Genomic DNA, 13,107 nt, shown 5'->3' with positions numbered 1-13,107 from the left:
TCGGTGGGTAAAATCAGAGTTCTAGATCAGCCTTGTTCATCCGTTTTGACTTTAGCCCCTCAAAATGATTTAAACAGTCCCGCCCCACTACTTTCCCAACCAGTAAACACCCTTGCAAATGTGTGCATTTTTAAAACGGTTGGCAATTAAGTCATTTATTTCAACCGCTGACCCATTCTCCATTACTAAAGGATGAGAGAGGGCCACTTCTCAATTGTTTGCAAAAAAGAAATTGCCATTGATCTAGCACAAAGTTGCCTTCATTCTAAAACCCCTGTTCATAGTGATACAATTATTTAGTCATGGTAAACTCTTCCTCTGCAATCTACCATTTTCTTGTCAACGTCACCATATCGATTCACATTTCTCCCTCACAGTAACACCGAGCACTACCAGGAAAACAACACCAACCACATCTCTCTCTACAACTTCAAAAACCACTGCATCAACAGAGTCCATCCCAACGCCCTCACCAAAAACCCCTCGAATAAGAACTACGACAACGACTGTGCCTTCCACCAAGTCTACCGAAACCAGTACAACCGCCACACCAACTACACCCACAACCCTCACTCTCACCACGACTACCTTGTCCACTAGCTCACCAGAGAGCACAACATCAAAGTCAACCCCTACCATTTCCACTACCTTTACCACGCCCACCACAACCACCACACCAACTACACTCACAAGCGTCACTCTGACAACGACGGCCCCGACCAGTACTTCACCGGAGAGCACCGCATCTGAGTCCACCACCCTAAGCACCGTGAAAACAACTACGCTGACGACAGTTTCTCCAACTACTAGGTCAACTAAGTCCACAACGGGGGCAACACCAACAGGTACATTTTAGTCATTGCTTTTATTCTGTACCTGGGTAATTACCGGTATAATAATTCATTTTTACGCCACATAGGCTTCTTCAGCCAAACATGACTGAAGCATTACTCTTTGGTACCTAGATGTCGAAAGGCCAGGGGAACTTTTTGCTTCATTGGCCTTGCTCTCTGCTCCTCATCCCCTCCCCCACACCCAGCTCCTTCTGACATTTCTCTGTTCAGACTAATTGGCAAAGGTCCCCTTCCACAGTGCCCTGCAGTCACTCACGTCTTGGAGAGCAAGGAAGCTCAATCATCTCGCTAGGAGAGGTAGCCACATCTCCTTGCTGTGGTACTCACTGACAAGGAGCATTTTCCAGTTAGGCCAATATAATTGCATTGATTGATGGTTAAGGAGGCCTACTTCATTTAGTCACCTTCCCGCGATTCAACCCTTTTTCTTTACTTTTCACTCTTCCTTTGCAGGAAAAGAGCCAACTAAACCTAGTACTCCATCCTCATCTGGTGAGTTGACAGTTCGTGAAATAAGAGTTACAGATTAGCCTTGCTCGTCTCAATTTTAGACCCTTGCATTGAGCCCTTCCAGATAAGGTTGCAAAGACACTAGGGACAAGGTGCCCTCTGGAAGCTAAAATAGCTCCCTGCACCTTCGGTATCTTTTCTGGGCCTAAAAAGCAGATACGGGGTTCCACAGATCTAGCTGTGCCCTGATCAGAAGAGCTAAACTGAGGTAGGGAGTTAACAAAGCATGAAGGACCCTACCCTGTGAGGTGAAGAGATGCCAGCTCCCACACCTAGCTTCAACAAAGGGAGCAGAAAGCATTCAGCATCTTCCAGGAATAGGGACCGAAACATGCAAGATAAAATAATCCAGCATTCATTTTCAGTGGGTTGGTAAAAGTCTGCAAGCATAATCTCTCTCAGAAACATTAGGTGGCATAGAGATGAGAGTCTCTCTCTCTGGAGGTATGGTGTAACCCAGAAAGCGTTAGATCAACGTACCTCAAAGAAGCAACAAACATAACACAAAACCTTCCAGAAAGACATATACTACCTTACAAAAGTCAGACATGATTTGTTCACGCCCTATATATATTCCATCAGGGGGATTTAAAACACCACAACAGATCACAAGATACTCCTTTCCAGAAACGTCTGGATTTCTTTACAAAACAATAAATACACTTGCTTTTATGCTATTTTGTTCTTTTCGCAACATTGGCAGTTAAGTTACTTATTGTCAGTGTTCCCACATATCACCATTACTAAAGATGTGAGGGGGCCACTTCTGAAATGTTTACCCAATTTTGTCACTTTTAATCTAGCACAACGGTGCACTCACTCTAAAACCCCTGCTCATAATGATACAGTTATTTACTCATAGAAAATTCTTCCTCTGCAATCCACCATTTTCTTGTCAACGTCACCATATCGATTCACATTTCTCCCTCACAGTAACACCGAGCACTACCAGGAAAACAACACCAACCACATCTCTCTCTACAACTTCAAAAACCACTGCATCAACAGAGTCCATCCCAACGCCCTCACCAAAAACCCCTCGAATAAGAACTACGACAACGACTGTGCCTTCCACCAAGTCTACCGAAACCAGTACAACCGCCACACCAACTACACCCACAACCCTCACTCTCACCACGACTACCTTGTCCACTAGCTCACCAGAGAGCACAACATCAAAGTCAACCCCTACCATTTCCACTACCTTTACCACGCCCACCACAACCACCACACCAACTACACTCACAAGCGTCTCTCTGACGACCACGGCCCCGACCAGTACTTCACCGGAGAGCACCGCCTCTGAGTCCACCGCCCCAAGCACCGTGAAAACAACTACGCTGACGACAGTTTCTCCAACGACTACGTCAACTAAGTCCACAACGGGGTCAACACCAACAGGTACACAAACCTCCCCCATAGGAGATTGAAGCCCATTCTTGTGGGAAGTGTATGGTGTAAACACAGCATTTTCCCTTTTCTATCTAACTTGCTTTTTCTCACAACACTAAGCTCACTCTTCCAATATATCCCACCTCCTTTTCAGATTCTTAATCATTAGGATTGCATAGATCCCTTTAGAGATTTGACTCAAACTAATTCCTGGGGACGGACACAGAGGCAATTCAGTCTCTGTACCTTCCTGAAAAAGGCACATCCTGGAAACCATTTCCTCTCAACGTGGCTGAAAGGAAACAGACCCAGGGAGTTTAAAATGGGTTGCAGATACGAGTCAAACAATGTGGGTGCTTTCTCTCTCATTGATGCACTCCAGTCCATTCATTTTGTTTTACAGTTAGGCCAAGTTAACAGCCATGGTTGATGGTTTGGTAAGGCCTACTTCATTTAGTCACACTGACAGGATTCAAGCTTTTTTCTTTTCTTTACACTTTTGCTTTGCATGAAAAGAGTCACCTAGACATACTACTCCAGTCTCAAGGGGAGAGTTCCACAATCGGTTGGTAAAATCAGAGTTCTAGATCAGCCTTGTTCATCCGTTTTGACTTTAGCCCCTCAAAATGATTTAAACAGTCCCGCCCCACTACTTTCCCAACCAGTAAACACCCTTGCAAATGTGTGCATTTTTAAAACGGTTGGCAATTAAGTCATTTATTTCAACCGCTGGCCCATTCTCCATTACTAAAGGATGAGAGAGGGCCACTTCTCAATTGTTTGCAAAAAAGAAATTGCCATTGATCTAGCACAAAGTTGCCTTCATTCTAAAACCCCTGTTCATAGTGATACAATTATTTAGTCATGGTAAACTCTTCCTCTGCAATCTACCATTTTCTTGTCAACGTCACCATATCGATTCACATTTCTCCCTCACAGTAACACCGAGCACTACCAGGAAAACAACACCAACCACATCTCTCTCTACAACTTCAAAAACCACTGCATCAACAGAGTCCATCCCAACGCCCTCACCAAAAACCCCTCGAATAAGAACTACGACAACGACTGTGCCTTCCACCAAGTCTACCGAAACCAGTACAACCGCCACACCAACTACACCCACAACCCTCACTCTCACCACGACTACCTTGTCCACTAGCTCACCAGAGAGCACAACATCAAAGTCAACCCCTACCATTTCCACTACCTTTACCACGCCCACCACAACCACCACACCAACTACACTCACAAGCGTCACTCTGACAACGACGGCCCCGACCAGTACTTCACCGGAGAGCACCGCATCTGAGTCCACCACCCTAAGCACCGTGAAAACAACTACGCTGACGACAGTTTCTCCAACTACTACGTCAACTAAGTCCACAACGGGGGCAACACCAACAGGTACATTTTAGTCATTGCTTTCATTCTGTACCTGGGTAATTACCGGTATTTTTACGCCACATAGGCTTCTTCAGCCAAACATGACTGAAGCATTACTCTTTGGTACCTAGATGTCGAAAGGCCAGGGGAACTTTTTGCTTCATTGGCCTTGCTCTCTGCTCCTCATCCCCTCCCCCACACCCAGCTCCTTCTGACATTTCTCTGTTCAGACTAATTGGCAAAGGTCCCCTTCCACAGTGCCCTGCAGTCACTCACGTCTTGGAGAGCAAGGAAGCTCAATCATCTCGCTAGGAGAGGTAGCCACATCTCCTTGCTGTGGTACTCACTGACAAGGAGCATTTTCCAGTTAGGCCAATATAATTGCATTGATTGATGGTTAAGAAAGCCTACTTCATTTAGTCACCTTCCCGCGATTCAACCCTTTTTCTTTACTTTTCACTCTTCCTTTGCAGGAAAAGAGCCAACTAAACCTAGTACTCCATCCTCATCTGGTGAGTTGACAGTTCGTGAAATAAGAGTTACAGATTAGCCTTGCTCGTCTCAATTTTAGACCCTTGCATTGAGCCCTTCCAGATAAGGTTGCAAGGACACTAGGGACAAGGTGCCCTCTGGAAGCTAAAATAGCTCCCTGCACCTTCGGTATCTTTTCTGGGCCTAAAAAGCAGATACGGGGTTCCACAGATCTAGCTGTGCCCTGATCAGAAGAGCTAAACTGAGGTAGGGAGTTAACAAAGCATGAAGGACCCTACCCTGTGAGGTGAAGAGATGCCAGCTCCCACACCTAGCTTCAACAAAGGGAGCAGAAAGCATTCAGCATCTTCCAGGAATACGGACCGAAACATGCAAGATAAAATAATCCAGCATTCATTTTCAGTGGGTTGGTAAAAGTCTGCAAGATTAATCTCTCTCAGAAACATTAGGTGGCATAGAGATGAGAGTCTCTCTCTCTGGAGGTATGGTGTAACCCAGAAAGCGTTAGATCAACGTACCTCAAAGAAGCAACAAACATAACACAAAACCTTCCAGAAAGACATATACTACCTTACAAAAGTCAGACATGATTTGTTCACGCCCTATATATATTCCATCAGGGGGATTTAAAACACCACAACAGATCACAAGATACTCCTTTCCAGAAACGTCTGGATTTCTTTACAAAACAATAAATACACTTGCTTTTATGCTATTTTGTTCTTTTCGCAACATTGGCAGTTAAGTTACTTATTGTCAGTGTTCCCACATATCACCATTACTAAAGATGTGAGGGGGCCACTTCTGAAATGTTTACCCAATTTTGTCACTTTTAATCTAGCACAACGGTGCACTCACTCTAAAACCCCTGCTCATAATGATACAGTTATTTACTCATAGAAAATTCTTCCTCTGCAATCCACCATTTTCTTGTCAACGTCACCATATCGATTCACATTTCTCCCTCACAGTAACACCGAGCACTACCAGGAAAACAACACCAACCACATCTCTCTCTACAACTTCAAAAACCACTGCATCAACAGAGTCCATCCCAACGCCCTCACCAAAAACCCCTCGAATAAGAACTACGACAACGACTGTGCCTTCCACCAAGTCTACCGAAACCAGTACAACCGCCACACCAACTACACCCACAACCCTCACTCTCACCACGACTACCTTGTCCACTAGCTCACCAGAGAGCACAACATCAAAGTCAACCCCTACCATTTCCACTACCTTTACCACGCCCACCACAACCACCACACCAACTACACTCACAAGCGTCTCTCTGACGACCACGGCCCCGACCAGTACTTCACCGGGGAGCACCGCCTCTGAGTCCACCGCCCCAAGCACCGTGAAAACAACTACGCTGACGACAGTTTCTCCAACGACTACGTCAACTAAGTCCACAACGGGGTCAACACCAACAGGTACACAAACCTCCCCCATAGGAGATTGAAGCCCATTCTTGTGGGAAGTGTATGGTGTAAACACAGCATTTTCCCTTTTCTATCTAACTTGCTTTTTCTCACAACACTAAGCTCACTCTTCCAATATATCCCACCTCCTTTTCAGATTCTTAATCATTAGGATTGCATAGATCCCTTTAGAGATTTGACTCAAACTAATTCCTGGGGACGGACACAGAGGCAATCCAGTTTCTGTACCTTCCTGAAAAAGGCACATCCTGGAAACCATTTCCTCTCAACGTGGCTGAAAGGAAACAGACCCAGGGAGTTTAAAATGGGTTGCAGATACGAGTCAAACACTGTGGGTGCTTTCTCTCCCATTGATGCACTCCAGTCCATTCATTTTGTTTTCCAGTTAGGCCAAGTTAACAGCCATGGTTGATGGTTTGGTAAGGGCTACTTCATTTAGTCACACTGACAGGATTCAAGCTTTTTTCTTTTCTTTACACTCTTGCTTTGCATGAAAAGAGTCACCTAGACATACTACTCCTGTCTCAAGGGGAGAGTTCCACAGTCGGTGGGTAAAATCAGAGTTCTAGATCAGCCTTGTTCATCCGTTTTGACTTTAGCCCCTCAAAATGATTTAAACAGTCCCGCCCCACTACTTTCCCAACCAGTAAACACCCTTGCAAATGTGTGCATTTTTAAAACGGTTGGCAATTAAGTCATTTATTTCAACCGCTGGCCCATTCTCCATTACTAAAGGATGACAGAGGGCCACTTCTCAATTGTTTGCAAAAAAGAAATTGCCATTGATCTAGCACAAAGTTGCCTTCATTCTAAAACCCCTGTTCATAGTGATACAATTATTTAGTCATGGTAAACTCTTCCTCTGCAATCTACCATTTTCTTGTCAACGTCACCATATCGATTCACATTTCTCCCTCACAGTAACACCGAGCACTACCAGGAAAACAACACCAACCACATCTCTCTCTACAACTTCAAAAACCACTGCATCAACAGAGTCCATCCCAACGCCCTCACCAAAAACCCCTCGAATAAGAACTACGACAACGACTGTGCCTTCCACCAAGTCTACCGAAACCAGTACAACCGCCACACCAACTACACCCACAACCCTCACTCTCACCACGACTACCTTGTCCACTAGCTCACCAGAGAGCACAACATCAAAGTCAACCCCTACCATTTCCACTACCTTTACCACGCCCACCACAACCACCACACCAACTACACTCACAAGCGTCTCTCTGACGACCACGGCCCCGACCAGTACTTCACCGGAGAGCACCGCCTCTGAGTCCACCGCCCCAAGCACCGTGAAAACAACTACGCTGACGACAGTTTCTCCAACGACTACGTCAACTAAGTCCACAACGGGGTCAACACCAACAGGTACACAAACCTCCCCCATAGGAGATTGAAGCCCATTCTTGTGGGAAGTGTATGGTGTAAACACAGCATTTTCCCTTTTCTATCTAACTTGCTTTTTCTCACAACACTAAGCTCACTCTTCCAATATATCCCACCTCCTTTTCAGATTCTTAATCATTAGGATTGCATAGATCCCTTTAGAGATTTGACTCAAACTAATTCCTGGGGACGGACACAGAGGCAATCCAGTCTCTGTACCTTCCTGAAAAAGGCACATCCTGGAAACCATTTCCTCTCAACGTGGCTGAAAGGAAACAGACCCAGGGAGTTTAAAATGGGTTGCAGATACGAGTCAAACACTGTGGGTGCTTTCTCTCCCATTGATGCACTCCAGTCCATTCATTTTGTTTTCCAGTTAGGCCAAGTTAACAGCCATGGTTGATGGTTTGGTAAGGCCTACTTCATTTAGTCACACTGACAGGATTCAAGCTTTTTTCTTTTCTTTACACTCTTGCTTTGCATGAAAAGAGTCACCTAGACATACTACTCCTGTCTCAAGGGGAGAGTTCCACAGTCGGTGGGTAAAATCAGAGTTCTAGATCAGCCTTGTTCATCCGTTTTGACTTTAGCCCCTCAAAATGATATAAACAGTCCCGCCCCACTACTTTCCCAACCAGTAAACACCCTTGCAAATGTGTGCATTTTTAAAATGGTTGGCAATTAAGTCATTTATTTCAACCGCTGGCCCATTCTCCATTACTAAAGGATGAGAGAGGGCCACTTCTCAATTGTTTGCAAAAAAGAAATTGCCGTTGATCTAGCACAAAGTTGCCTTCATTCTAAAACCCCTGTTCATAGTGATACAATTATTTAGTCATGGTAAACTCTTCCTCTGCAATCTACCATTTTCTTGTCAACGTCACCATATCGATTCACATTTCTCCCTCACAGTAACACCGAGCACTACCAGGAAAACAACACCAACCACATCTCTCTCTACAACTTCAAAAACCACTGCATCAACAGAGTCCATCCCAACGCCCTCACCAAAAACCCCTCGAATAAGAACTACGACAACGACTGTGCCTTCCACCAAGTCTACCGAAACCAGTACAACCGCCACACCAACTACACCCACAACCCTCACTCTCACCACGACTACCTTGTCCACTAGCTCACCAGAGAGCACAACATCAAAGTCAACCCCTACCATTTCCACTACCTTTACCACGCCCACCACAACCACCACACCAACTACACTCACAAGCGTCACTCTGACAACGACGGCCCCGACCAGTACTTCACCGGAGAGCACCGCATCTGAGTCCACCACCCTAAGCACCGTGAAAACAACTACGCTGACGACAGTTTCTCCAACTACTACGTCAACTAAGTCCACAACGGGGGCAACACCAACAGGTACATTTTAGTCATTGCTTTCATTCTGTACCTGGGTAATTACCGGTATAATAATTCATTTTTACGCCACATAGGCTTCTTCAGCCAAACATGACTGAAGCATTACTCTTTGGTACCTAGATGTCGAAAGGCCAGGGGAACTTTTTGCTTCATTGGCCTTGCTCTCTGCTCCTCATCCCCTCCCCCACACCCAGCTCCTTCTGACATTTCTCTGTTCAGACTAATTGGCAAAGGTCCCCTTCCACAGTGCCCTGCAGTCACTCACGTCTTGGAGAGCAAGGAAGCTCAATCATCTCGCTAGGAGAGGTAGCCACATCTCCTTGCTGTGGTACTCACTGACAAGGAGCATTTTCCAGTTAGGCCAATATAATTGCATTGATTGATGGTTAAGAAAGCCTACTTCATTTAGTCACCTTCCCGCGATTCAACCCTTTTTCTTTACTTTTCACTCTTCCTTTGCAGGAAAAGAGCCAACTAAACCTAGTACTCCATCCTCATCTGGTGAGTTGACAGTTCGTGAAATAAGAGTTACAGATTAGCCTTGCTCGTCTCAATTTTAGACCCTTGCATTGAGCCCTTCCAGATAAGGTTGCAAGGACACTAGGGACAAGGTGCCCTCTGGAAGCTAAAATAGCTCCCTGCACCTTCGGTATCTTTTCTGGGCCTAAAAAGCAGATACGGGGTTCCACAGATCTAGCTGTGCCCTGATCAGAAGAGCTAAACTGAGGTAGGGAGTTAACAAAGCATGAAGGACCCTACCCTGTGAGGTGAAGAGATGCCAGCTCCCACACCTAGCTTCAACAAAGGGAGCAGAAAGCATTCAGCATCTTCCAGGAATACGGACCGAAACATGCAAGATAAAATAATCCAGCATTCATTTTCAGTGGGTTGGTAAAAGTCTGCAAGATTAATCTCTCTCAGAAACATTAGGTGGCATAGAGATGAGAGTCTCTCTCTCTGGAGGTATGGTGTAACCCAGAAAGCGTTAGATCAACGTACCTCAAAGAAGCAACAAACATAACACAAAACCTTCCAGAAAGACATATACTACCTTACAAAAGTCAGACATGATTTGTTCACGCCCTATATATATTCCATCAGGGGGATTTAAAACACCACAACAGATCACAAGATACTCCTTTCCAGAAACGTCTGGATTTCTATACAAAACAGTAAATGCACTTGCTTTTATGCTATTTTGTTCTTTTCGCAACATTGGCCATTAAGTTACTTATTGTCAGTGTTCCCACTTATCACCATTACTAAAGATGTGAGGGGGCCACTTCTGAAATGTTTACCCAATTTTGTCACTTTTAATCTAGCACAACGGTGCACTCACTCTAAAACCCCTGCTCATAATGATACAGTTATTTACTCATAGAAAATTCTTCCTCTGCAATCCACCATTTTCTTGTCAACGTCACCATATCGATTCACATTTCTCCCTCACAGTAACACCGAGCACTACCAGGAAAACAACACCAACCACATCTCTCTCTACAACTTCAAAAACCACTGCATCAACAGAGTCCATCCCAACGCCCTCACCAAAAACCCCTCGAATAAGAACTACGACAACGACTGTGCCTTCCACCAAGTCTACCGAAACCAGTACAACCGCCACACCAACTACACCCACAACCCTCACTCTCACCACGACTACCTTGTCCACTAGCTCACCAGAGAGCACAACATCAAAGTCAACCCCTACCATTTCCACTACCTTTACCACGCCCACCACAACCACCACACCAACTACACTCACAAGCGTCTCTCTGACGACCACGGCCCCGACCAGTACTTCACCGGGGAGCACCGCCTCTGAGTCCACCGCCCCAAGCACCGTGAAAACAACTACGCTGACGACAGTTTCTCCAACGACTACGTCAACTAAGTCCACAACGGGGTCAACACCAACAGGTACACAAACCTCCCCCATAGGAGATTGAAGCCCATTCTTGTGGGAAGTGTATGGTGTAAACACAGCATTTTCCCTTTTCTATCTAACTTGCTTTTTCTCACAACACTAAGCTCACTCTTCCAATATATCCCACCTCCTTTTCAGATTCTTAATCATTAGGATTGCATAGATCCCTTTAGAGATTTGACTCAAACTAATTCCTGGGGACGGACACAGAGGCAATCCAGTTTCTGTACCTTCCTGAAAAAGGCACATCCTGGAAACCATTTCCTCTCAACGTGGCTGAAAGGAAACAGACCCAGGGAGTTTAAAATGGGTTGCAGATACGAGTCAAACACTGTGGGTGCTTTCTCTCCCATTGATGCACTCCAGTCCATTCATTTTGTTTTCCAGTTAGGCCAAGTTAACAGCCATGGTTGATGGTTTGGTAAGGGCTACTTCATTTAGTCACACTGACAGGATTCAAGCTTTTTTCTTTTCTTTACACTCTTGCTTTGCATGAAAAGAGTCACCTAGACATACTACTCCTGTCTCAAGGGGAGAGTTCCACAGTCGGTGGGTAAAATCAGAGTTCTAGATCAGCCTTGTTCATCCGTTTTGACTTTAGCCCCTCAAAATGATTTAAACAGTCCCGCCCCACTACTTTCCCAACCAGTAAACACCCTTGCAAATGTGTGCATTTTTAAAACGGTTGGCAATTAAGTCATTTATTTCAACCGCTGGCCCATTCTCCATTACTAAAGGATGAGAGAGGGCCACTTCTCAATTGTTTGCAAAAAAGAAATTGCCATTGATCTAGCACAAAGTTGCCTTCATTCTAAAACCCCTGTTCATAGTGATACAGTTATTTAGTCATGGTAAACTCTTCCTCTGCAATCTACCATTTTCTTGTCAACGTCACCATATCGATTCACATTTCTCCCTCACAGTAACACCGAGCACTACCAGGAAAACAACACCAACCACATCTCTCTCTACAACTTCAAAAACCACTGCATCAACAGAGTCCATCCCAACGCCCTCACCAAAAACCCCTCGAATAAGAACTACGACAACGACTGTGCCTTCCACCAAGTCTACCGAAACCAGTACAACCGCCACACCAACTACACCCACAACCCTCACTCTCACCACGACTACCTTGTCCACTAGCTCACCAGAGAGCACAACATCAAAGTCAACCCCTACCATTTCCACTACCTTTACCACGCCCACCACAACCACCACACCAACTACACTCACAAGCGTCACTCTGACAACGACGGCCCCGACCAGTACTTCACCGGAGAGCACCGCATCTGAGTCCACCACCCTAAGCACCGTGAAAACAACTACGCTGACGACAGTTTCTCCAACTACTACGTCAACTAAGTCCACAACGGGGGCAACACCAACAGGTACATTTTAGTCATTGCTTTCATTCTGTACCTGGGTAATTACCGGTATAATAATTCATTTTTACGCCACATAGGCTTCTTCAGCCAAACATGACTGAAGCATTACTCTTTGGTACCTAGATGTCGAAAGGCCAGGGGAACTTTTTGCTTCATTGGCCTTGCTCTCTGCTCCTCATCCCCTCCCCCACACCCAGCTCCTTCTGACATTTCTCTGTTCAGACTAATTGGCAAAGGTCCCCTTCCACAGTGCCCTGCAGTCACTCACGTCTTGGAGAGCAAGGAAGCTCAATCATCTCGCTAGGAGAGGTAGCCACATCTCCTTGCTGTGGTACTCACTGACAAGGAGCATTTTCCAGTTAGGCCAATATAATTGCATTGATTGATGGTTAAGAAAGCCTACTTCATTTAGTCACCTTCCCGCGATTCAACCCTTTTTCTTTACTTTTCACTCTTCCTTTGCAGGAAAAGAGCCAACTAAACCTAGTACTCCATCCTCATCTGGTGAGTTGACAGTTCGTGAAATAAGAGTTACAGATTAGCCTTGCTCGTCTCAATTTTAGACCCTTGCATTGAGCCCTTCCAGATAAGGTTGCAAGGACACTAGGGACAAGGTGCCCTCTGGAAGCTAAAATAGCTCCCTGCACCTTCGGTATCTTTTCTGGGCCTAAAAAGCAGATACGGGGTTCCACAGATCTAGCTGTGCCCTGATCAGAAGAGCTAAACTGAGGTAGGGAGTTAACAAAGCATGAAGGACCCTACCCTGTGAGGTGAAGAGATGCCAGCTCCCACACCTAGCTTCAACAAAGGGAGCAGAAAGCATTCAGCATCTTCCAGGAATACGGACCGAAACATGCAAGATAAAATAATCCAGCATTCATTTTCAGTGGGTTGGTAAAAGTCTGCAAGATTAATCTCTCTCA

The 13,107-nt window shown here is 45.4% G+C and overlaps 1 protein-coding gene across 1 annotated transcript in view; it reads left to right on the top strand.

Moving 5' to 3' along the window:
* MUC6 (mucin 6, oligomeric mucus/gel-forming) overlaps positions 1-13,107 on the top strand; it is a 107,587-nt gene that overhangs the window by 78,531 nt on the left and 15,949 nt on the right. The window contains exons 33-43 of the mRNA XM_065594051.1: positions 378-536; positions 2,227-2,765; positions 3,696-4,163; positions 4,616-4,654; positions 5,606-6,073; positions 7,004-7,471; positions 8,402-8,869; positions 9,332-9,370; positions 10,322-10,789; positions 11,720-12,187; positions 12,650-12,688. Of these exons, the coding sequence (XP_065450123.1) occupies positions 378-536; positions 2,227-2,765; positions 3,696-4,163; positions 4,616-4,654; positions 5,606-6,073; positions 7,004-7,471; positions 8,402-8,869; positions 9,332-9,370; positions 10,322-10,789; positions 11,720-12,187; positions 12,650-12,688 (3,623 nt within the window). The remainder of the gene's footprint in view (positions 1-377; positions 537-2,226; positions 2,766-3,695; positions 4,164-4,615; positions 4,655-5,605; positions 6,074-7,003; positions 7,472-8,401; positions 8,870-9,331; positions 9,371-10,321; positions 10,790-11,719; positions 12,188-12,649; positions 12,689-13,107) is intronic.

Source organism: Chrysemys picta, chromosome 4, assembly GCF_011386835.1.
Source record: "Chrysemys picta bellii isolate R12L10 chromosome 4, ASM1138683v2, whole genome shotgun sequence".
NCBI lineage: Eukaryota > Metazoa > Chordata > Testudines > Emydidae > Chrysemys > Chrysemys picta.
Note: the sequence above shows the minus strand (reverse complement) of the source record. Positions and strands in the feature narration are given on the sequence as shown.